Consider the following 27,312-nt stretch of genomic DNA (forward strand, 5'->3'; position numbering starts at 1 on the left):
GAAAATTGTTCATGATATAAGTGGAGAGAGCAACAAGATGGTCAACTGCAGGACGACGCTTTCGGAAACCCCATTGGACCGGTGCTAAAAGGCTTCGTGACTCCAGCCACCAGGCTAAACGGCAATTCACCATATGCTCCACAACCTTACATACACTACTTGTGAGAGATATGGGGCAATAGCTAGAGGGGAGATGTTTGTCCTTTCCAGGTTTCGAAACAGGAATGCCGATAGCTTCCCACCATCTTCTGGGAAAGGTACTGTCAGTCCAAATTTGATTATAAAGGTGAAGGAGGTAACGCAGACTGCGGTATGATAAATGCAGCAACATTTGGACGTGGACACCATCCAGTCCTGGGGCGCAAGAGCGAGAAGAAGAGAGTGCGTGTTGGAGTAAGCAACAGGTCACACTTCCGCTGCACATTTCTTCGGGAGAAAGGCTGGTGGGTAATTTGAAGAGCTAGAAATCTCAGTGTTGACCTGATGAGTTAGAAACTGCAACTGGGTCCACTAAGGTATCATGCACAACAGTGACCCAAGAGATCAGATAACCGTCAAATTCAACTCTAAACTACTGGGGAGGGAGTGAAGGTGTTAAATGAGCTAGTAAAGAAGTCTCAGCTTGCCTTCTTGCTAAAGCGGATGACGTGACGTCATCACACACGTAACTGCTTGTAGCAGATACAATTGGCCAAAGTAGCATGGTGGCGGAATATGTGAAAAGCACGTCTCCACTCGCGTATTGCATCACGGTACGCCTCGTTCCACCAAGGAATTGGGGGGTGCCGGGGCAAATCGGAGGTGCGAGGTCTTGCACGTTCTGCGGCTGTAAGAGTAACTTCTGTAACATGAGTGAGCTGATCGTCGACACTAGGAAAGTGACGGTCATCGAATGTCGCTAGACAGGAGAAAAGTGTCCAATTAGCTTGGGCAAACTTCCAGCACCTCGGGCACATAGATGGCAGCTGTGGCTGCAATTGAAGTACACATGGAAAATGTTCACTCAAGTGTGTATCAACACGAGCGAACCGTTCAAAGCACCAAGCTAGCTAAACAGTACTGATCAAAAGGTCCAAATGAGAGAAATTTGTCGTGGAGGCAGACAAAAATGTAGGTTCCCCAGTGTTGAGGCAAACAAGATCTGCTTGGTGGAAGAGCTCAATAGATGGAGAGTCTGGCGGACAAGGACGCGGAGATCCCCAAAGCGGGTGGTGGGCATTGAAGTCCCCAATCAGCAAATAGGGGGGCGGGAGCTGATCAAGGAGATGAATGACATCAGCTCTTGCCATCGGTGTGGAATGTATATGGTATAAAGATAGAAGGTGTATCCCGAAAGGGAAAGATGGGCAGCGACAGCTTGGAAGGAACTGTTTAAGGGAATTGGGTGATAATGGACAGTGGTGAAAAATCTTAAGTCCCCGTGTGTTGATGTGCCATCAACAGAGGGGAGATCAAACCAGACCAATTAGAATTGATGGAAAACAAAGCAATCGTGTGGTTGCAGCTTTGTTTCCTGAAGGCAAAAGATGACCAGGGAGTAGAATCATAAGACGATCAACAATTCATCCTGATTGGCTCGAATGCCACGAATGGATAATTGACATAGGGTGGACAGAAAAGGGATAAATCTTACCATGGTTGCTCTCAAGTCAACAACTGCTGAGAGCTGTTGGCCGACAGCGTGGAACGGCATTCAGCCAAAGGCAGAAGATCCTGATCCATTGGTTGTTCAGGGGCAGCTCCTGCCACCAGCGATCAGCTGGTTGATCAGCTGCCAGCAGTGCGCCTTGGCGACACGGAAAACAGCCGAGGGCAGTTACTGCCAGGTGGCGCTGTAGATGAGACACCCCGTGGCGGAGAAGGAGAGAAATTTTGTTGCTTATGAGCCTTCTTGGAAACAAGATGTTGAGATGAGGGAGGAATCGATGGTTGTGAAGTCAGGGTACGAAAAAAATCTTCACAAGTAGGCTCTTTTTTGGAAGTCTTAGTGTCTGATTTTGGGGCTCGTGATTTAGCAGGAGCCAATGAAGGGCGAGTCATAGAGTGAGCAGGTGATAGTGGGAAGGTTGAATAGGCGATCTTTGCACTGGCCAATCTGACGACCGTGGCACTAAAAGTGAGATCACAAGTCTGCGCGGCTGCCTCCTTAGTAGGCCGAGGAGATGCAAAGACAGTGCTATATTTACCTGCTGGGGGGAGGGGGGAGGGGGGCACAGTAAGCTTTCGACTGGCGAATAACTTACAAGCAGCAAATGAAGACACCTTTTCCTTCACTCTGATTTCCTGAATAAGCCATTCATCTTTGAAAACGGGGGCAATCTCTAGAGGAAGCAGCGAGGTCGCCCATACAGTTGATGCAACGAGGGGATGGAAGTGGACAAGCACTCTCATGGGCATCCTTGCCACATGTAGTGCATTTGGCCGGATTGGAACACGACTGGCTGGTATGATTAAACTGCTGACACTGATAGCAACACATAGGTTTGGGGATGTAAGGGTAAACTGAAATTATCTCATAGCCCACTTTAATGTTCGATGGAAATTGAACTCTGTTAAATGTCAAGAAGATAGTACGGGTTGGTACCAAGTCCTTGTCAACCCTTTTCATGACTCTGAATAGCCATTACGCCCTGGTCAGGCACGTAGTTTTGAATTTCCTCGTTGGACAATCCGTCGAGTGAGCGTGTATAAACCACCCCACGTGATAAATTTAAAGTGCGGTGCACTCCACCCAGACAGGGAAGGTGTGTAGCAGTGGAGTTCGCAGCAATTTTTGTGCCTGGAGGGCACTGACAGTTTCTCGCAACAAGGTGCCACTTCGTAATATAGAACAAGACTTTACACGACCTGCAATTGCATCTACACCTTTCTGAATAATGGAAGGGTTTACTGTGGAGAAGTCTTGACCTTCGTCTGACCAAAAAACGAGATAGAGCTGTGGCACTGATGGAAGAATTTTCCATGGCTGAGACTCCTCTAACTTTCGCTCGTGAGCAGAAATTGTAGACGTAGAGGAAACCATTGCAAAAGTATCCCCCAGGATTACCAGCATCTCCAATAGTGTGCTCCTTCCTCGTGGGGGCCGTCTCTGAGGGCACTCCTGCCTTACGTGATTGTTCACACCTCCCGAGAAACGGATGGAGGGACCAAGCAACACATTCGGAAGATACAGCTCAGGGAATCACCCCTACCTTGGCCTGGCCATTACCAGGGAGTACGTACATGTCCTACTTGTCCAGAGTGGGGAATTACACGTTACCCCGTCATTGGCTACACGTGCAAACATGTGGGTTGGCTTTCAGATTGCACAGGGAGGAAAGAAAGAGAAATAGAGGAACAAAGAAAAGGAAAAAGAGAGGTATCAAACGCTGCAACAGAGAATAGGGTAAAGAGAAGAGGCAAGCAAAAGAGAAGGATGCGTTTAAACTGTTTGGTTTTCCAATTTCCATGGAAGTTAAGGTAGTTTCCACAGCTGTGCTCCACTTTTGTGTCATCATTTGCAACGGATCTGCTTCTGATTTTCAGGCATACATCACACTTTCGCCGGATGAGCAGCCTTGCTTTTTCCGGGCCTGACCCCTTCCGGCCAGCAGTCAAGCAGGAACTTGATCCGCTCCAGGCCGCTGGCATTCTGGAGCCTGTGACATACAGTGCCTGGGCGACACCATTGGTGGTCATACGGAAACCCAATAGGTCCCTTTGGCTGTGTGGGGACTTTGGCGCTACTGTAAATGCTCAGTCCCTTGTAGACACTTACCCCATTCCCCAACAGGAAGATTTTCTCGCCAAGCTTGCCGGGGGAGAGTACTTTTCAAAGATCGATCTGGCTCAGGCATACCACCAGTTACCCTTGCATGCCGATTCCCAGAACTTCTTGGTTATCAATACACCTTTTGGATTGTACAAGTACAAGCGCCTTCCATTTGGTCTCTCTTCGGTGCCGGCCATTTTCCAGCGGTTCCTGGAGCAGCTTACACAGCCTATCCCCTCCTGTGTGAATTATCTGGATGACATCTTTGTCACTGGGCATTCCCACCAGGAATATTTGCTAAACCTCAGTGCCTTATTTCACGCTCTGCAATCTGCAGGTTTACGCTGTTGGCTAGACAAGTGTTGTTTTTTTCAACCCAAAGTGGAATACTTAGGCCACTGGCATAGCAAACCTGGCATTTGTCCTTTGGGTCATAATGCTGTGGCTATTGAGACCCATCCTCATCCCAAGAACCTCTCTAAACTACAGGTGTTTTTGGGCAAGGTTACTTATTACTTAAAGTTCTTAACCCAGGCTGCCTCCGTATGTCAAATCCTCAGTCACTTGCATCACTAAGGGGTAGCTTTTGATTGGACTCCTGCCTGTGACCAGGCTTTTCTACGTTTAAAGGCGATGCTGAAATCCGTCCCTTGCCTTACTTCCTTCTCTCCGGACCGCACCTTGGTTGTGGTGGTTGATGCGTCCTCACACGGCATTGGGGCCATCCTCATGCATTGGAATGCCAATAGCTCAGAACAGTCCATCGCTTATGCATCTAAGATTTTGACCCCCACACATTGGAGCTACTCCCAGACTGAAAAGGAGGCCCTGGCGATCGTTTTTGCAGTCCAAAAATTTCACACCTATCTCTTGGGGGGGGGGGGGGGGGGCAAAGTTCACCCTCCTAATGGACCATAAACCCTTAGTTATGCTTTTCAGACCCTACTCTCACCTTCCAGAATGGACGGCTCAACGTCTCCGACACTGGGAATTACTTTTACGAAATTAAGCTTACACTATCCGGTATAAGCCCACTGCCCGCCATGATAAGGCAGACGCTTTGTCACGTCTCCCAGCAGGTCCTGATCCTGCGTTTGACGAACAGGAGGTCCTCTGTTTTCACATTGATTCCGCCCGCCGCAATGTGCTGGACTATCTGCCTCTTATGGCTGCTCACATTGCAGCAGCTACACACCGAGACCCTATCTTGCAGCAGGTTCTCCACTATGTGGTCCACATGTGGCCTTCCTATATTACTCATCAGATGTGGACCGATTTCAGCCCCTGACACCACCTATCCCACAGGCTCTTAGTGGTCGATGATGTCCTTGTGTTGGCCACAGAGTCGGATGCCCATCAGATGGTCATCCCTCCGGATTTGTGGCATCAAGTGTTGAGTTTGTTACACTGCGGGCACTAGGGTACGTCCCGCATGAAAGTTTTGTCTTGCTGGCACGTGTATTGGCCCGGCATCGATGGCGATATTGCCCGCCCGGTCCGCGGGTGTGCTGTGTGTATGTGTGTTTCACCAGTCAAGCCCCCCTCAGTCATTCGCACCCTGGCCTGTGCATCGCCGGTCCTAAGATCACATCCATCTCGATTTTGTGTGCCCGTTTTTGGGGTACATGTGGTTACTTATCGTTGATGCATACTCCAAATACCCATATGTCATCCGCATGGTGTCCATCACCAGAGAGCCCACACTCACAGCACTGGCCGAGGTCCTCGCCATAAAGGACCTGCCTCACACCTTCATCTCCGATAATTTCTCCCAATTCATGGCATCCTCCTTCCACGACTTCTGTCAGGCCGACAGTATAAAACATATCCCTAGCCCGCATTTCCACCCTTCCTCCAATGGCATGGCGGAGAGACTTGCCTGCACATTTAAACAACTTGCCTGCACATTTAAACAACAGTTGACAAAGGCGGTCCACACTTCACCAACCACGTCGGTCCTCACCCTGTTTTTGAGCACCTATTGCATCACGTCAATTGACGGACGTAGTCCGGCGGAGCTCCTCCATGGGCGATAGTGGCGGACCCTGCTCCATTTGCTGATGCAGTCCCCCTCCCAGCCTTTTCAGCATTACACCCTGGCGTGCCTGTGTGGGCCTGCGTGTAAGGGAGTAAGGCAGGTTGTGCGCCCACCATGGGCGGCGTGTGACGTCGGTGCAGATGTCGAAAGGGTTGGAGCCCCGCCATCATAACCAGCTCTGACTGCGTGCCCCCGCAGGACTCCCGCTACCACCTCCTCCTCTGCTATCGCCTTCAGGTTCAAATGTGGTCCCCAAGTCGAAGCCACTGGCCCTGATTGCTGCCTGCCACTGGCCCTCCCAACCTCCAGGTGGATCGGCGGCACCCTCCAGCGTCCAAGGCCTCTGGGTCGGCCATCATGGACACCTCGGACATCCCATACTTCCCACCAATGGCAGTTGGTGCGCCCGAGTCTTCTCCCATCTGCTGACCACCTTGGCATTGTCTGGGGCATTTCTGCCCCTACACACAAATTTCAGGGGGGAGGGATGTAGAACCGAGTACTGCGGGTTTCGAATCCGCACCTGACAGCATGGACCTCGATTACCAGTAGATGTCTCTGCAGCCATCACGCTGTAAGAACCTGCCTCTCGCTCAGCGAGACAGTCTGATATTCACATGAGTCTATCAACATTTTGCCTACAGACAGCATGTTTACTTTACTTTGTTTCCGTGAGCGAGTGGACATTGTGGATTCGTTAGGTTGTCACTTGTGAACCCGTTGCTTCTTGCCTGTTGTTGTTCGTAAGGTCTTGCTCAGTCATCCGTCGTCATTCATTTCCGTCCTTCACCATTCGTTTGTTTGTTCGCAGGCCATTCTCGTTTGGTGCTGCTACGCTTTCTTCTCAGCAACCCCGCGACGAACGGTCGCAGTTACAATACCCACCATGACTATCCCTGGGTATCAAAAATGTTTTCAAATGGCTGTAGCATGAAAATGGTATGTTTCTGGAAATTGGTTCCAGTTCAAAATGCTGCCTACTCAGTCCCCTATAAAAGTCCTAAAAGTTTGTATGGGAAATTTTAGAGCAGCCTGTATACATTGTAAACAGTAACGGTCCTATCACACTTTCCTGGGTTACCCCAGAAATCACCTTTGCGTCTGTCAATATTGTTCCATTAAGAGTGGTATGCCGAGCTCTACCTGCAAGGAAACCTTGAACCTAGTCACAAATTCGGTCTAATACTCAGTTAAGCTCATATTTTTATCACTAAATGGCAGCACAGGATGGTGTTACAAGCATTCCTGAACTCGAGGGGCAGGTCATCAACCTGAGTGCCTATGTCTACCGAGGAGCCCAAATTACTGCATTATTTGTTGCAATGGGTGGCACAATTTACTCCTGGTTGCATCCTGTTCCCTCAATGGCTGTCAGGCATACGCACTGTATACACAAGATGATTTGTTTTAAGCCTTGTTGCCATTTCTCTAGTTGTACCATTATTCACCATACATTGGAACTGCCCACAATTAACAGACCCTTACCTTTTGGGTTTGATTGCCCTGACACAGGTCACAGCAGGCTTCCCAACATGTAAACACACTAGCTCAATATTAGTTTCAGTGAGAAACAGCACCTCACACTTGATTGTAATGAGGGTGTGTGTAGTACTCTTTAATTCTCCCTGACCCCTGTCCTCGCTATGCAGCACCCCCTAGGCATACTACTGACATGCCACCCACAGTCAAATTGAAGTGTATTGAAAGTGGAGACTACCCAAAGGACAAAAGAGAGGATAGTACTTGTCATACCTTCAGTATCTCACATACACGACCCTCAGCAGCAGCTGCCAAATGACTGACGGCAGTCTGGGTGATTTACAGCTGCTTACAAAAAGTAACTAACTCATCCTGACTCCCTGAAGATTTTTGGAAACTGTGCCTCAAAAGTTTCTTTTGTCAAGATTCTGATCACTAACAGACTTGCATAACAAACTCAAATATAGTGGGAATTTACAACAAACGTGGCCAATATACTCTGCTGTTGAAGGGTGAAGCACATCTCATCACAGTATGACAAATCTCATCACAGTATGACAATTATAATGTATGCAGAAGACAATATCATTTTACAGAAGTTGACTTCTTAAGAGCTATGGCTATATAATGACTAAACTTCTGCACACTTCCTTATAACGAATTAGTCTATGGGTGGAAAAAGGCAGAAATACTGCACTAATTAGCTATGTACCTACCCTGTAATTACAGGGAAATGATTTTCTGAATGCGATATTGCTGCCAAAATTAAAATCTACAATTGTTGAAATAAAATAGATCAAAAATTTTCAATTTTAGTTTTTTGGCTGAATATTATGTTTAAGTTAATATCCAACTGTTTGGTACTGAAATGAAACATGTCATGGCCCTATAAATCATATAAATGAGGGTGCACTTTATGCTGTTTATTATTGAAATCAAATATGCCACTGCCTTATTTCATTTCAACAGGTGCTGCTAATACATGCATGGAAACTGTTTGTTTCCAATACCACACAATGTTGAAAATTTGAAATTTGTGGTAAGTTCCTATGGGACCAAACTGCTGAGGTCATTGGTCCCTTGGCTCACACACTACTTAATCTAACTTAAACCATGTCCTCTTCTTTTCTTGTGGCACTCACAGCCATTGTTAGTGTTTCCAGAATGAGATTTTCACTCTGCAGCGGAGTGTGCGCTGAAATGAAACTTCCTGGCAGATTAAAACTGTGTGCCCGACCGAGACTCGAACTCGGGACCTTTGCCTTTCGCGGGCAAGTGCTCTACCAACTGAGCTACCGAAGCACGACTCACGCCCGGTACTCACAGCTTTACTTCTGCCAGTACCTCGTCTCCTACCTTCCAAACTTTACAGAAGCTCTCCTGCGAACCATGCAGAACTATCACTCCTGAAAGAAAGGATATTGCGGAGACATGGCTTAGCCACAGCCTGGGGGATGTTTCCAGAATGAGATTTTCACTCTGCAGCGGAAAGCTTCTGTAAAGTTTGGAAGGTAGAAGACGAGGTACTGGCAGAAGTAAAGCTGTGAGTACCGGGCGTGAGTCGTGCTTCGGTAGCTCAGTTGGTAGAGCACTTGCCCGCGAAAGGCAAAGGTCCCAAGTTCGAGTCTCGGTCGGGCACACAGTTTCAATCTGCCAGGAAGTTTCATTGTTAGTGTTCATTGTCTTTCATTTTAGCAGCAGTTGAAATATTACTATGGCTCCAGAAAGGAAAAGTAACAATGCAGATTATAATACAAACAAGATAAAGGCAGATGTACAAATGGACTAAAGAAGATTACATTCCAGGGGAAGCAGTTCGAGAATCGCACAGGTAAATCATAATCTTACTTGAAACAACAGTACAGAAATGCAAGAGATATAAATAGGATTAATATTAATTTTTATCTACAATACCATACTTTTATTATTAATTTCCTTTCAGTTGCAGACTGAAATGTTACAATACTATTGCCGTAAATTGATGTTATGATATTTTGGCAAAATTCCTTGATCTTCCTACTGAAGATGGCCATGACCTGCATCTTCAGTGCCTTATTGAAGCGAAGGAAGTGAAGCAGAGGCATCCACAGAAATCTGATTCCGAATGTGGTGAAAAGGGTAGGATGAAATATTTCTTTACCATGTGAAGCATGGAAGTAAAATGAAACACATTTACAAGAAAGCATTCTTGGGTGTACATGCAGTGATGAATTCAAATGTGTTTTGTATCTGTTACTACTTAATGAAAAGACAACTGTTGATAAAAACAAGAAAAATCTGAATTCCAAAAGACACCAGTACAGAAACCATGTACTCATTTAAGAGCATATGACTCTTCCCACAAAAACCTCACATTACTCAGAAAAGGAAGCAACATATTTAAACTCTGTTGTACGAATAATGCATAGTATGTTCAATGAGAAATATACAGATTGTAAAGCAAAGTATGATGTTTATTGTAATTATTAACAGGACAATTTTAATTATTCCTTTTACAGACCCCATGTGAATGTCTGTTGTAAATATGAAGAGCTTGAACTCAAACTGAAATGCCCACTTTTAAATGAAAAAGTGAAGCGTGTCATTAGAGCAGAATTACCTGTTCGAAGCCTACCCGGTTGACTGTGCGGTCTAGCACACGGTTTTCTGGGTGGGAAGGAGCGCCGGTCTCCAGCACGAATCCACGCGGCGGATTTGTGTTGAGGTCTGATGAGCCGGCCAGTCTGAATGGTTTTTAGGCGGTTTTCCATCTGCCTCGGCAAATGCGGGCTGGTTCCCCTGATCCCACCTCAGCTACACTATGTCGGCAATTGCTGTGCAACCAAGTCTTCCACATAGGAATACACCAGCACGCAAACATCGGGGTTACATTCGTCTGGTGTGAGACATTCCCTGGGGGGGTCCACCGGGGGCCGAACCGCACAATAACCCTGGGTTTGGTGTGAGGCAGCGGAGGGGTGAAGTGGACTGCGATAGTCGTCGTGGGGTGCGGACCACTGCGGCTGCAGTGGGGACGGAGTTTCTCCGACGTTTCTATGTCCCCGGTCAACATAACATACCCTGTTCATAAGAGCCTAAGTTGAGGACGGAGTTTCTCCGTCGTTTCTATGTCCCCGGTTTCATAGCAGCAAAGATGAAGAAGTGCTCATAGTTCTTGAAGTATGCTTACTGGACATTTTTTCTTTTTTGGGGTTTGAAAATGCTAGCCTGTTAAGAAACAAAATATCTGAAAGAGCCAATAAAATTTAGAAGGTTTCTGATAATATAGGAAAATAAAATTACTAAAATCTCCCGCGAATGAGTTTCATAAAAATGTCTGGAGAGACATCTGTCTGCAATTTCTGAATCACTGCAAGAAAGAAAATACATTTTTAAACAAACCAATAACTTTGAAATGGTCTGTGTTTACCACTTCACCATAGAGAACAAGAGGATTAGTATGATGTCCAGAAGAAGTGATTAAGCTGCACAGTTAAGACACCTACTTACTGCACAGCATGAGTAGTTCACAACTGTGTTTTGATATTCAGAAATTAAGTTCCTCATTGATATCTTCATAGAAGGACAAGGATGAATGCAATATACTTTGCAAGATTTCAACTAAAGTGAAGAACACTTATCAGAAAAAAAGCAATGCTGGAAACTTACTCTGTATGAAACGAAGATCTGCATTCATTGGCCTTAATCCACTAACAAATTAATGAATTTCTCTGAATATTTCTAAAACATCATTCCACTATGTGAATTTCACATACTCACGAACACAAAAGAAGTGTTAGTCACAGTGAAGTCCAGTGAAATAACAAGGAAGGAATATTAGAATTAAATGTTTCACTATCACTGCTTTCAATGGAGATTGACCATAAACTCAGATAAAAAGATGGTAAATGAAATTGGTCGTATTTGTTTCCAAGGAACCATTCTGACATTCACCTTACCCAGTTTAGGGAAAAAATGGATGATGGGACCGGAATTAGAACCCGTCACTTCCAAATGAGACCTTAATCACTGTGCTGCTTCACCCAGTACTGACATATTCATTGAGCAATACATGTAGAATAGGCTGTTTATGTACCTGTCTTCTGTTTTTGTTGTTGAGGCATCAAAAGCCTCCATATATGAAAAATAAATTCATTTGCATTAAAATTGACTACATATAAATACTACATTTATTTGTAATTTTGTCTGTTTCCAATAAATTTCTAAAAACAACAACAATACAGTTTATAGTTGAATGTCAGTGTCTAATTATGTTGATCATCTTTTCTCGATTTGTCCTAAGTGACAGTTTCATTTATGTTCGGCTAAGTGAGTGTTTACACTTCTTTTCGTTGTTCCAATATATACTTGTCCACAACTGCATGGAATTTTGTATACCCCAGGTGTTGCTATGGGGTGTCGAGCGTCTTTTGCAGTTCTTAAATATTCCTTAATCTTCTTGGTGGGTCTGAAGATTGTTTCAATCCCATACTTAGCCAGAACTTTCCCGATACGGTCCGTGACTTTATTAATGAATGATAGGAAAACTTTTCCAGTAGGTGACCGTTGTTGCTCTGGACTTTTGGCTACTTTTCTTCTTTGATGGAGGGCTCGATCAATTTCCTTGCTGGTATATTCGTTTTTCATGAAGGCTGACCATAGGTGATTTAATTTATCTTGTAAGTAAGCTGGCTCGCAGATTTTGTTGGCTCTGTCCACCAAGGTTTTCATGACACCTCTTTTTTGCCTAGGATGATGGTTAGATTCCTTGTGGAGGTATCGATCTGTGTGAGTGTTCTTTCTATATACCTTGTGGCCCAGCGTCCCATCCACCCGTTTAATTACCGACACATCCAGGAAATTGAGTTGACCCTTGCTCTCTTTCTCCATTATAAACTTTATCTTCGGGTTAATACTGTTCAGATGTACCAAGAAGACATCCAACTCTTCTTCACCATGAGTCCATACTACAAATGTATCATCAACATAGTGGTACCATTTAGCTGGCTTTTTACTGGCAGTCTGCAGAGCTCGCTTTTCGAAAATCTCCATAAATAAATTGGCAACAGCTGGGCTGAGACCCTGTTGATCTGTTCGTAAAACTCGTTGTTATACTGGAAATAAGTTGTCGTCAGGCAGTGTTTAAATAAAGCCACTAAGGACTTATAAACAGTGTTAACGAAATTTTTGTTCTTTTAGATGACCCACAAGAGATAAAGGATGCCGATGTTTTATGCTTTAGTGAACACCACATGAGAAATGTTGAAATGTTACAGCTCAGTGGTTACTGTCTAGCAAAGCATTACTGTAGATCTATCATGAAGAATGGTGGAGTAGTAATTTACATTTAAAAGTAACATATCACATAGCACATTGAATTTAAAGAATCACTGTATTGAACAAGATATTGAAATATGTGGTCTACAAATTATTATAAGTGACCGTACAGTTGTAGTGTTAGCACTATACAGAGGTCCCTCAGAGAACATAAAGGTGTTCCTGAGTTAGTTAGATTCTGTCTTATCACAAGTAAAATACAAAGATCTAATAATTACAGGTGATTTCAATGTAGATTTCCTAAATGAAACCAATGGTAAAGCAGATCTAGAACATCTAGTTGATTCTTATAATCTGACGACAGTAGTGAATTTTCCAACTAGAGTTACCGAGAACTGTCAGTCTGATTGGCAACATATTTATAGATAAGTCAAGAGTCAACAATATCAGTGCACATCCAATTCTTGGCCTTTATGGTCATGGTGGTCAATTGCTTACCCTCACTGACATCCATCTGAGCAACAGTTCTGAAAATTCTTTGAAACCTTTTAGGATAATAAATGATGAAACCCTCCAAAATTTCAACACCAGCCAGCAAGAGATAGACTGGAGTCCAGTTTTCAATGAAACAGATGTGAACAAAAAGTATAATACATTTCTGAATGAATTTATGAAGCCACATTTACCAAAAAAATAAATAAATAAAAAAGTAAAAAATAAAATAAAAATAATTTAGAAACAGTCCTGTAAGCACTGTCATGGACCACTGGAGGAATAAAAACATCCTGCACAACAAAGAGGATGCTATATTATTTCCTCAGAACTTGTAATGATCCAAAGAAATGTCAGCACTACAGACTTTACTGTAGCATCCTAAAGACGGATAAATAAGTCAAAAAATATGTGCATTAAGTCTGAAATTGCTAGGTCTGACAACAAAATAAAAACAATTTGGAATGTAATAAAGAGGGAAATGGCAAAAAAATGGGAAACAGGACATCCATTGAAATTAAACAAGGTACCAATATTGTAAAGAAATCTGAAATGGTTGCAGAAATCTTCAACAGGCACTTTTCGTCAGCAGCAGAGAAGACAGGCTTAAAGTTTCTGTGGGCGAGTCATTGGCTCTTCTACAGAAATCTATCAATAATAGACCCTCACAACTATCCTTACCTCATGTTACAGTAAAAGAGATTGGAAGAATTATTAACTCGTTAAAAAATATAAAAAGCCTGTTGGTATGGACAATATTGCCTGTAAAATTGTGAAATATTGCTATAAATATGTAAGTCCAGTATTATGCAACATATTCAATACATCTCTGCATGAAGGAATAGTCCCCAACAGGCTAAGACTAGCTGTAGTGATACCACTCTTTAAAAAAGGTGAGAAAAACAATGTTACAAACTATCACCTAATCTCCCTCTTAACCATATATTCAAAAATTCTTGAGAAACTCATGCACAGGTTGATTGTCAATCACTTTAGCTTCCACAATATCCTAAACAAGAGTCAGTTTGGATTACGTGCTGGTCTTTCTACAGAACAAGCAGTATTCTCTTTCATCAACCAAGTTCTGGAAGCCATCAACAAAAAAAATGTCTCCAGTAGGTATTTCTTGTGACCTCTCAAAAGCCTTTGATTGTGTAAACCATTGAATCCTTTTGAAAAAGGCAGAATGTTATGGTTTGGGTGGTACCATTGGTTTGTGGCTCCAATCATACCCGAAGGAACGAAAGCATACTGTAATGCTGAATGGCCAATCCAGAGAACCTGCCTCATCTGAGTGGGGCTCAGTTCAAATGGTTCTGAGCACTATGGGACGTAAGTGCTGTGGGCATCAGTCCCCTAGAACTTAGAACTACTTGAACCTAACTAACCTAAGGACATCACACACATCCATGCCCGAGGCAGGATTCAAACCTGCGACAATAGCGGTCGCGCAGTTCCAGACTGTAGCGCCTAGAACCGCTCGGCCACTCCGGCCGGCAGTGGAACTCAGTATGTTGTGGTGTGCCATAAGGCTCTGTTTTTGGTCCACTGCTATTTGTCATCTTCATTAATGATCTACCACTTTGTTCTGATACAAACAGTAAGTTTACACTTTTTGCAGATGACACTACAATTCTAATTGACAATTTTACAGACAACAATCTTGTACAAACTACGAATAAAGTTTTCAATTATAGTGTAAACTGGTTTTCTTCACATGGTCTCACACTCAATACAGATAAAAAAGCACACATTCTTCATCTTTATAAAACACTTAGCTCAGCAATATTTGCACTACAGGTTATGGCTTCAGTGGATGACGTAGGCACGATTAAGGCTTTGTGCTTCAGCTATTTTCATTCATTAATGTCATGTTCTATTATATTCTGGGGAAACCAACCTCTTGCAAAGAAAATTTTCACTGCACAAAAAAAAGCCATTAGAATAATGAGTGGTGTCCATCACAGGCACTCTTGCAGGCACTTGTTTCGAAAGATGGGGATCCTTACCACCTCCTCACAATATAGCTTTTCTTTCTTGACTTTTGTCTGTAAAAACCCTTCTATCTACAAAGATAACAGCCAATTTCATGATTATAACCCAAGAACCAGTAACAGTCTGCAAACTTAACTGAAAAGCCTCCCTGTGGCTTAAAAGGGGAGCTTATTACTCCAGCATTAAGCCGTTTGATGCTCTCCCACCACACACAAAATGCCTTCACAAAAGATTGCCAGCATTCAAAAAAAACTCTGAAGGTGTACCTGACAGAGAAATCTTTTTGTACAGTTGATGAATATGCGAAAGAAAATGTATGTAATCACCAAATTTGTAAGTGTTGTAAACTTAGAATAATTAATTTTATTTTGAGTACTATCATAGGCATATGACAATCATTTATTGGTATTCTTGCATTTCCTTTGGAATATTTAGTTTATCTTGACTCCTGTTTATATTGCACATCCTTAACATGTGAAATAAAAATGTTCTTTTAACCGAAGGTGCTGTTGTTTAGCTGACATCTTATTTACATTGTATCTTTTATTTATGTAAGATATATTTCAGCTGTGTACAATCTGACACATTCCATATCATATATATGTTACTCATCATTAACATGTGAAAAACAAATTTTCTGTTAATTGATTGTGCTGCTGTTTAGTTGATTTTTATTTATATTGTATCTTTTTATTGTATTTACACAAGTTATATGTGAACTATGTAGAATCTGACACGTTCTATATCCTTGCGATCCACTTGCTACCAGGATCTACGGAACATGAAATGAAATAATAAATAAATAAAAATACACCATCCACATCAGCAGGGGTGTCAATGCAGTCTCATGTTTCAACAAGAGATGTTAGTTGTTCTGAATCTGAAGACTCAGAAAGTGATATTGAAACGAAGATAAAGAAATCACATCTTAGCGATAAATTTGACTGGAAAGAAAATCATTTTCGGCCAGTCAATCACGCATTTGATTATACACTATTGGGCCATGTGTGTCAAATAGGGAATTTATGTCAGTTTTCATGTTATTGTTTACAGAAGAACTGATGAAATCTGCAACTGACAAAATGAATTGGTTTTACTTATTCACCAAGAGAACACTCCAGAATCAGTGCAGTCTAAAAATATCGAAGTGGAAAGCTATGGAATGTGAAGAACTGTATCATTTCATAGCTGTTTGTCTTCTGATGCCCCACGTTTAAAAATTGAAAATTAAGAAATACTGGACCACAGATGATGTTCTAAATACTTCAGTTTTTAGTGAACTGAAGTCAAGAGACCACTACTTGTTACTTATGAGACTGTTACATTTCGGTGACAACTCTGCCAATACTGGAGAAGATAGATTATTCAAAATTAGGAACATTGATGATGAAGTTTGTACAGCTTTCCATTGAGCATTTAATCCACATCAGAAACTCTGCATTGATGAAAGTTTGTTATTATTCAAAGGACGCTTATCTTTCAGACAATTCACGCCATCGAAACGGAGTGGATACAGAATGAAAATATTTGTGTTACGTGATTGTAAGACTAACTAAGTCTTCGATTTGATTATTTATACAGGGACATGAACAGAAACTGAGTTCCACAATTTGAGGAACAGTGATGACATAGTGGCAATACTAATGAAGCCCTATTTAGAACGCCGGCTGCTGGTGGCCGAGCGGTTCTAGGCGCTTCAGTCCGGAACCGCGCGACTGCTAAGGTCACAGGTTCGAATCCTGCCTCGGGAATGTATGTGTGTGATGGCCTTAGGTTAGTTAGGTTTAAGTAGTTCTAAGTTCTAGGGGACTGATGACCACAGATGTTAAGTCCCATAGTGCTCAGAGCCATTTGAACCCTATTTAGAATGGGGACATACCCTCTAGCTCAGTAAGTGGTATTCAAGCTCACACTTATTTTCCTGCTTTCACAGTCATCGGACTAATGCATGTGGTACTGTCCATAGGAACAGAAGTAACATCTTGAAATTTCAGAAGAACTGAAATGACATGATATCCAGTTTATGTGTACTAATATTATACTTACTATAAAGTGGTGTGAGAAAAGAGAAGTGTGGATGTTGACCACATGTAACACCACATGAATGATTGACACGGGAAAGACTGACAAGAATACTGGAGAGAAAATTACGAGACCGCAAAGCATTGTAGATTATAACTTGAATATGGGAGCAGTTGACCATCTGATGTGCTGCTTAGCTCTGTTGGATGTATAGGGAAAACAACAAAATGGTATAAGAAGTTCTTTCTTCGTGTTCTCGATCTGTGTGTTTTAAACACTCATGTCCTGCGCAGGTCAGTAACACATTGTAAAATGTAGATAGCACAGTTTCATCTGTCTCTCGTAAGAGAACTTACAGAAATGTATGGATCAGAGCACAGAAAAGCTGGCAGGGGAAGGTGTTCTGATGATAATCCTCTAAGGTTTGTGGGAAGGCATTTTCCAAACATTATAACAAGTGAGCATTCCAAGAAAAGTACGCTAACACATACATGCATGGTTTGTTGGAAACGGAAAAGCAAGTATGAATGTAAAACTTGCAACATACCATTGTGTGTCATACCTTGTTTTGAAAATTACCACAAAAAACAAATTGCTAATCACAGCACAGAACGAATGCAACAATGCTACCAGCAATTTAACTTTGCCAGTGCTGGTCCAAAGCCCGGATCAAAGAGAAGGATGGAACACACATTTACAAAGTGTAAAAGGAACTCCCAAATTTACAGTTCATGACTTTGAATCTATAAGTGAATTTAATGTGCTAACAAAAAGACAGAAATTTCACAGCTCTCAAAAGTTGGAAAATGTGTTGAATTCTTATGTACAATGATTAAAAATAAAAGATCTGTGGCAGACAATCATTTCCTGCTATTCCAAATTATAAGAGCACTGATTACCACCAGCAAAGGACAGCTGTATCTGTTCCTGGATGGAACACTTTACACAGTGTACCCACTACAGGTAAAGTGTCTGACTGCAGCCGAGTAAGCACTCAGTTTGTTGTATTCTCAGAAACAAATAGTAGGCCATGTGAAATTTCTAAACACATCACAAAACAAGTTTAACAAAATGAAGTAAAATTGTTCTCACCGTTGCTCACAGTAAATTCTGATGTTGTTGTGTGATATGAATCATCCTAGAAACGACGAAATACGTCATTTGAACAACAAAAACAATGTACAGTAATATGTAATCTACGGCTTATTTTATTCATTCTTGAGTTCGTAGAGTGAGGGACCCATAGAGAAATGCAGATGTTTATTTAGATATGTAAGAAAGAACAGTACAGTAATGAGGTAAATCTAACGATAACGTGGCTTTCGGCATAAGCTACATAAATCATGAAAAAAACTACAAGCAAGATATAATTCTTAATAATGGAAAATAGTTTTAATGAATCAGTTTGATTCTGCAGTAATTCATCCACATAGAAGCATTTATTCTGTATCAGCCATGAGAGGACACAGTAGTGCTTCACCTGGAGTCGTAGGTACACCAGAAATATTTAGCACAGGGCAGATGGGACAGCATGGGTCACTCCGACTCAGGTTGCAGCTTGAGGAACAGGCACTCGGCACAGGTAGCCAAATAAGGCTGCAGGCTGCAGCGTGCCAAGCAGAGGGTGCACCTCCAGTAGCCAAAGGGTTAAAAAAAACGTAATCTAAACTTACGATTCAGTTTCAAAAAGGAGCGATAGGTGGATTTTCCTGAGTATCGACTCCTATATTACTATTTAGTTCACCTTCAAAAAAGTAAAGACTTTTTCTTTTGCTGAATGAAATCACTCACCATGCTCTAACATTTTTTTTTTTGGAATGCAGATAACTCTTACAATCTTCATAGATTAGTTTTGATTTTCAAACAACAGTGCATTATATTCAAGGACCTACACACATAGAAATGAGTGTCACTGCGTGTTAATAACGTCATAACATTTCCATTAATTCCACAAATTCATGACAAAGGTAATGTGCAACTGATGAACACACAACTAATAAGGGTGATTACATAAACTTTTGTGTAAAACCATAAGAAAACTGCTGTATACAAAGGGCATTCAGAAAGTTTTGCACAGTCATCTCTATTTTTTTATTTTTTGCAGGAGGAGAATGAAATTCTTTGTGAAGATACTTGGAACATTTAGCTATAAGTTGGTATACAAAAAGTATTTTCTTTTATTTACAGGTGAGCCATAATGGGCCAAGAAGTAGATGTCAGGTTGCGACAACGGTCGGTGATGGAGTTCCCCTTCAAGACCGGGAATGACTCTGTCACAGCAATTCACAGGAAGTTGCTCCCTGTTTATGGGGAGGACACAGTGGATCATAGCAGTATGCAGCGGTGGTTGGAGAGGTTTAAAGACAGTGATTTCTCTATACTGGGCAATCCACAATTCAGCAGACCATAGATGGCAGTGAATGAGGTCAATAAGGAGACCACTGATCAAATCATCCAAAATAACAGATGTGTGATGACACGACAGCTTGGTGAAGTGACTCGTTTGTCATTGGGTACTGTGGTATCACTGGTACAGTCACTATAGTACAGAAAAATCTTTGCACATTGGTTGCCTAGATTATTGACAAGAGAAATGAAAACAACGAGGAAGAATGTGTGTGAGGGTCTCACGACTGAAGAGTGGAAACAGTGTTTTGGCAGCGTCATTATCAAGGATGAAATATGGTTGGTTTTGTCTGAACCTGAGAGAAAAACCCAATCCATTGAGTGGTGTCATCTGGGTTCCCCTCGAAAGAAGAAACCAAGACTTTCACAAACAGCAGGCCGAAAGGTAACGCCCTCCTTCTTCTGGCATCAGTATGGTGTCATTTTCATTTACTTTTAGGAACCTGGCTCCACAATTAACTAGGACAGTTACTGTTTGTCACTGGACAAGCTGTGACATGCCATCAAGACCCAAAAACCACAGCTTCAGGGTCATCTCATCAGACTACACCATGACAATGCAAAACCCCATGCAACCCTTATGATGCAGGAGAAAATCAGGAAAATGGGCTGGAAAATTGTTCCTCATTCTCCCAACAGCCCGGACTTGCTTCCATCTGATTTTTATCTCTTTGGTTGTCTGAAGGCCCACCAGCACAGTAAAACATTTGATAGTGAGACAGACCCTATTTCCTGTGTCAAGCGATGATGTAAAAGTCAATCCCCAGAATTTTACCGAAGTGCATTTACATCATGGAAAGAATGTAGGGCCAGCTGCTTCAAAGGCGATGGAGGCTATATTGAATAGGCTCAATGTATAGCTACATGTTCCAAGTATGTTCACAAGAGATTTCATTCTCCTCCCGCAAAAAATAAAAAAAAGAGACGACTGTGCAAAACTTTTTGAATGCCCTTTGTACAATACCCACAGCAACAGTGTAACCATCAGTTGGTTTTTAGAGTTACACAATAGTGTGTTGATTGACAATTTACAAGAAATCTTGTTTCTACATCAACATCGATACTTCACAAGCCACCATTCCATGCCTAATTCCTCGTATCTTATCTTTGTGGTCCTTATGTGCTACGTATGTTGGTGGCAGTGCAATCATGTGGTAGACAGCTTCAAATGCCGGTTCTCTAAACCTTCTTGATAGTGTTTCTTGAAAAGAAAATCACCTTGGTTCCAGAGATTCCAATTTGAGTCCCTGCAGCACCTCTGCAACACTTACTTGTGGTTCGAACCTACCAGTAACAAATCTAGCAGCCCACCTCTGAATTGCTTCAATGCCTTGATTCAATCTTACCTGGTACAGATCCCAAACACTTGAGCAGTACGCAAGAATAGGTCTCAGCAGCATCCTATATGCGATCTCCTTTACAGAAGCAACCACTCATTCCTGAAATTCTCCCTATAAACCGAAGTCGACCATTTGCCTTCCCTACCACAGTTTTCACATGCTCGTTCCACTTCGCATCGCTTTGCAACGTTAATCCCAGATATTTAAACGACTTGACTGTGTTAAGCAGGACACTAGTAATACAGTACACGATCATCACAAGTATGTTCTTCCTACTCATCCACATTAACTTACATTTTTCCACATTCAGAGCTAGCTGCCATTCATCTCACATTTTCCTACAGTCACTCAACTTCAACACCTTACTGTACACTACAGCATCATTAGCAAAACAACCACAGATTGCTGCTCGCACCGTCTGCCCTCCTGATGATACCCTTGTCTGTGATGAACACTTGCCGTCAAGGACGACATACTGGGTTCTATTACTTAAGAAGTCTTTGAACTACACTCCTGGAAATGGAAAAAAGAACACATTGACACCGGTGTGTCAGACCCACCATACTTGCTCCGGACACTGCGAGAGGGCTGTACAGGCAATGATCACACGCACGGCACAGCAGACACACCAGGAACCGCGGTGTTGGCCGTCGAATGGCGCTAGCTGCGCAGCATTTGTGCATCGCCGCCGTCAGTGTCAGCCAGTTTGCCATGGCATACGGAGCTCCATTGCAGTCTTTAACACTGGTAGCATGCCGCGACAGCGTGGACGTGAACCGTATGTGCAATCGACGGACTTTGAGCGAGGGTGTATAGTGGGCATGCGGGAGGCCGGGTGGACGTACCGCCGAATTGCTCAACACGTGGGGTGTGAAGTCTCCACATTACATCGATGTTGTCGCCAGAGGTCGGCGGAAGGTGCACGTGCCCGTCGACCTGGGACCGGACCGCAGCAACGCACGGATGCACGCCAAGACCATAGGATCCTACGCAGTGCCGTAGGGGACCGCACTGCCTTTTCCCAGCAAATTAGGGGCACTGTTGCTCCTGGGGTATCGGCGAGGACCATTCGCAAGCGTCTCCATGAAGCTGGGCTACGGTCCCGCACACCGTTAGGCCGTCTTCCGCTCACGCCCCAATATCGTGCAGCCCGCCTCCAGTGGTGTCGCGACAGGTGTGAATGGAGGGACGAATGGAGACGTGTCGTCTTCAGCAATGAGAGTCGCTTCTGCCTTGGTGCCAATGATGGTCGTATGCGTGTTTGGCGCCGTGCAGGTGAGCGCCACAATCAGGACTGCATACGACCGAAGCACACAGGGCCAACACCCGGCATCATGGTGTGGGGAGCGATCTCCTACACTGGCCGTACACCTCTGGTCATCGTCGAGGGGACACTGAATAGTGCACGGTACATCCAAACCGTCATCGAACCCATCGTTCTACCATTCCTAGACCGGCAAGGGAACTTGCTGTTCCAACAGGACAATGCACGTCCGCATGTATCCCGTGCCACCCAACGTGCTCTAGAAGGTGTAAGTCAACTACCCTGGCCAGCAAGATCTCCGGATCTGTCCCCCATTGGGCATGTTTGGGACTGGATGAAGCATCGTCTCACGCGGTCTGCACGTCCAGCACGAACGCTGGTCCAGCTGAGGCGCCAGGTGGAAATGGCATGGCAAGCCGTTCCACAGGACTACATCCAGCATCTCTACGATCATCTCCATGGGAGAATAGCAGGCTGCATTGCTGCGAAAGGTGGATATACACTGTACTTGTGCCGACATTGTGCATGCTCTGTCGCCTGTGTCTATGTGCCTGTGGTTCTGTCAGTGTGATCATGTGATGTATCTGACCCCAGGAATGTGTCAATAAAGTTTCCCCTTCCTGGGACAATGAATTCACAGTGTTCTTATTTCAATTTCCAGGAGTGTATTCACATAAATGTAAACTTACTTCACACACTCATATCTTCATTACCAGCCTGCTATGGGGCACCATGTCAAATGCTCTCCGGAAATCTAGAAATATGGAACCAACCCACTGCCCTTCATTTGAAATTCATAGTAAATCATTTGAGAATAGGGCATGCTGAGTTTTGCATGAGTGATGCTTTCTACAACCATGCTGATTTGTGGACATAACCTTCTCAGTCTTAAGAAAGTTTAACATATTTGAACTGAGAATATGTTCAACGATTCTGCAGCAAACCAAAGTTAGGGATATTGGTCTGCAATTTTGTGAGTCCATTCTTTTACCCTACATGTGTGTTGGCATGTGTCTATCATCAGGCTAAGTGGTATTGTAAAATGTAGGCAGTAAAATGGTACAAGGGTAGTTAGAATTACTTGCTATGTTTACAGTTTCTTACAGTTACAGCTTTAAAATCTAGCACCCAGTTGTACAACACCATTAATTTAGTCATATGGCGTAACACATTTACGGATTCATTCAGTTATTGTATTACATTTCCTCCATGTGCTGGTCTACAAATTACCTGCAACAAAGTATGTCACACATCCTTGTACAAGATTATCTGGAACCTCTGCACCTGGGGCCCGATTTCCCATCGGCACTCGAACATCCTGAAAATGTAATAGTTCATTTTTATTTTTTTATACTTATCACAATGCAACTCACAGTAGAAAGCATGAGTACTTCAGAGAAAGTAGCAGAGGGAACCTGACCTTATTTAACAATTTGATCATTCTGCGATCGTAGACTCTAATGAATGGATCATTTGCTCCTACAGCTAATAGCTCTTCCCTCAGAGGATTGATAGCTACACATTTAGCTTCAGCTTCACGGCCAGCATGGTTAGCAAGATTGACTAACAGATTATTAACCGTGCCACTACAGACATGAGATGTGCGAAGATCAAACTGCCTAGAAAATAAGAAAATAATAAGATATCAAAAAATCATTTCAATCTTTTGATTTCACATCATTATGTTGTTACATATTCAAACAACTTTTAAGTCCAGGGTCTAATATTGTTATAGTGCTCATATAATTGTCACTAGTCCAATTTTTGTATAACTTATATTGTAATATACCAATCAGTTTGATGGTAGGCTGAAATACAAATTCTACAAGTTAACACAAAGTCCAAATCTGACAATTCTAATAGTTAGTGTTATTTTCTTAGGTCATTGAATCACAATTGGTTTACTAATTATGTATTAATATTCTAATGTTTTTGAAATTATTAAAAAATTACCTATCTTACCACTATCTTTTTCTGTAATGCAGTCTAGCAGTAACAGCACTCATGGGGTTGACAATAAACTAAATGTAGCACTTAAACTTAAATTGGATGAATCCTGTGCAGCTGTAGCCACCTATTCCCAAATGGTAGTTCTTGGTCCAAACTGACAATTCACAATTCTGTTAAATTTAAAATCTACTCAGTCACATTTTACAGTGTAACCTGTGAAATATGTTATTCAATAAGTCTCATAATATACTACTAAGTCTGTACATAATGGCACCAATATTGAAAATAATCACGGGTTTGAATATGTAAAAATAGCTAAAATTAATGACAAAAACTATTTACAAAGGGGAAGGGAGGGTGACATTGGAGGAGAACAGGAAGTGGCGCGAAGAAGTGCTTCAATCTTAGTGAATTTACCCTGGTTTAAGTCAAGCTATCCTAATTAAGGTATCTTGAAATTGCTTCAGGCAAATATCACAATGGTTTTTCTTGTAATGTTACATCACACTTAATAAAGAGTGGCAAAGAGAAATGGGCAATTTTGAAATAATTAGATAAAATAAGGAAAAAATTAAGGAACACTACAAAAATTTATTTGAAGTTCAAAATATGTTGAACAGGATTGGAAATTGCATTAGGTATCTTTTTTTCCAAAATTACATTAGTTAAATCTGTCCATTTTGGTGTTGACATTCTGTAAGCCAACTCTGTAGGTTTTACAAAGAGTAGTGAAATGTGTCACCCGGGATAGTGGTGATATCCTCTTTAATCTGTGTCTTGATCTCATCTACTGTTCCCTGTCTAGTGTGGTAAATGACACTCTTCAGATACCTCCATGAAGGAAAATTACAGACTGAAAAGTAAGAAGACTGAGGCAACCAGACGATGTTAGCATTCCTTGAAATCACGTCATCCTCCAACAAATGTTTTCCTGCCGCCATAGCAAGCAGTTTGCAAATAACTCCATCTTGTTAAAACCAGGCGTGCTGGACATCAAGTTTTGAAAATGTATGGAGTCTTGGAGCTGGAAATGTTTATTAACATGTTGATATAACATTCAGATGTTAACAGTGACAGCAGCACCTTGTTCATCATCAGAAATGTAAGGCCCGAGACGTGAGATAGAAGTAGGCTGCCACTGGAGGTTCCTGTTGTTCTTCTTACTACAGCTGACACGTGTCTTTGAACTCCTTCCCACAGCAGAGCAATGTCAGTATCGAGGTAAGCAAAGTGTTTACAACAGATGCTAAAGTACTAACTGTTCTGAATTTTACACATAACCCTTCACTATCCACAGTTCTTGTATTTGAAGATTGAAGTGTTCTAACATATGTCTGATCATTATTGAGATCACACAAGTCAAGATCAAAGAGGTACCAGAACTTGGCACATGTGAAATCAATTCCTAAGACAATATTGTTAACAAAAGTTAATGAAGAGAAACAGGAAAAATGTGATGGAAGCCAATGACTTGGCTCAGAAAACATGAAAATAAGAAAACAGTTAAAAACAGTGTTAATGTTGCTCAAAGTATTTTCAACAGAAATGGTTGTGATTCAGGGAACACCATACGAAAATAAAATGAAAGTATACCATATTTTGTAAAGTATCTGATATGCAACCTAGGAGAAATGCTGTAGAAGAAAGAAGAAAACTACATATTAGGTTTGGAGTTAATAGAAAGGTTGACAAGTCAATAAAACAACCCACAGTTCGTAGTAAATGAGAAGTACAGGGAAGATAATTTTGTTTTGGATGTCAGCAGTAACAACTAAATCTTAAAGGTGGAATGTGATGATTTGGAAATCTAATAAAAGATAGGGTAACATCCGGCAAGTTTAATTACTGCATACACAGATGACATCTAATTGCACTGGAACATGGGAAGAGAATCTGCAAACAATTATACAAGTATTAACAGATTGTGGTCACAGTGAATCTAAAGAAATCTGAACCTAGGAGAAAAAAATAAAAAAAAAAAAAAACTTGGGTCTTATTATCACACAAGATGGAATAGTACCTAAACTTGATAAAATTAGTACTATTTAAGAATACTTTACATTAAACTGCCATAGCCAGTTGAGTTTTTCAGCCTGTGTGGTTTCTATAAGTATGAGTGACCAAACAATAAATAATAAAAGTGCCATTTGTAGCATGGCAGCAGCAGCTGACCAAAACACAAGCAACAGCAGAGAAGTATCTGATTTTGTGACATTTTAGAAGTTCCTAACCAGGAGCAAATTATATAGTTTCATCTATGTACTCTGGTAGCGTAGTTTTAAATTTCAGCATGTTAATTTAATATTTAACAGACACAGTTTTCACGCTTTCGTTTGTGTTGGAAAGTAAACCAATATTGTGACATATTTTAAGTTTCTAAATGGGAGCTAATTATTTAGTCTCACTTGTATGCTTTGGTAATTTGGTTTCTGAGTCTCTGTGTGTTAATCTAATTTATCAGACACACTTCTTGCATTTTTGTGGGTGTCTACAATAGAGTTCTGTACCGCATTTGATAATCCTTTGTTTGTCTCTGTAGTATAGTTTTCCACAGTCCTTAGTATGGATAGGTATTGTGATTGCTGTGTGCGGATGCTAGGTGCGTTGGTGAGAGACTTTGCTCTCAGCTCCACATTGGTCACACAGCATGAGGCTGCAGTGGATGGGCATCACTGTTGTGGGCCGACTGTGAGGATTCAACACACGTCCAGTACTACCCATGACTTTGCCGATCAGTCTACACTGGTTGCCAGCCCAGTGACTGCTTGCATTGAGGCTGATCCCTCACCTGTGGTTGAGTGGGAGGTTGCCTTAAGGCATGGCAAGCTGTGAAAAAATTCCCAAGGGGCCAATGTAAGGCCTCCCTGGTTAGTCTGACAAACAGGTTCCAGGTGCTAGCTGTGGTTGACACTGTCCCTCAGACAGATGCAGTCGCTTGTCCTGCTTCAGAAGAAACCCTCTCAGCCTGCAAGAGCCAGGCAATCACAAAGCATGGGATTATTGGTCGTTGGGAGCATTGACAGTTAGGCACATTATGGGGCCCCTTAGGGACATGGCAGCTAAGGAGGAGAAGAAAGCCAATGTGCACTTCGTGTGCATATGGGTGGAGTCATTCCAGACATGGAAGTGCTGCCAACTGCAGGTGGTGGCTCATGTCATAGCAATGACGTGTGTTGTTTTGGATCATAAGAGATTCCCTCTGGTTTTGAGAGACTATCAGAAGGGGTAAAGGCTGCCCGTCCTGCTAGCGAGATGAAAGCAGAGCTCACCATTTGCAGCATAGTCGACAGGAGTGATTGCAGACCTCAGATACAGATCC

The 27,312-nt window shown here is 42.3% G+C and overlaps 1 protein-coding gene across 3 annotated transcripts in view; it reads right to left on the reverse strand.

Moving 5' to 3' along the window:
* Positions 1 to 27,312, reverse strand: part of LOC126298867 (WD and tetratricopeptide repeats protein 1-like) — a 214,222-nt gene that overhangs the window by 110,273 nt on the left and 76,637 nt on the right. For all 3 annotated transcript variants that reach the window (XM_049990378.1, XM_049990380.1, XM_049990379.1), the window contains exons 6-7: positions 23,464 to 23,662; positions 23,274 to 23,361 (exon numbers count right to left, since the gene is read on the reverse strand). In XM_049990378.1, coding sequence (XP_049846335.1) covers positions 23,274 to 23,361; positions 23,464 to 23,662 — 287 coding nt within the window. The remainder of the gene's footprint in view (positions 1 to 23,273; positions 23,362 to 23,463; positions 23,663 to 27,312) is intronic.

The sequence above is a fragment of the Schistocerca gregaria genome, chromosome X (assembly GCF_023897955.1).
Source record: "Schistocerca gregaria isolate iqSchGreg1 chromosome X, iqSchGreg1.2, whole genome shotgun sequence".
NCBI lineage: Eukaryota > Metazoa > Arthropoda > Insecta > Orthoptera > Acrididae > Schistocerca > Schistocerca gregaria.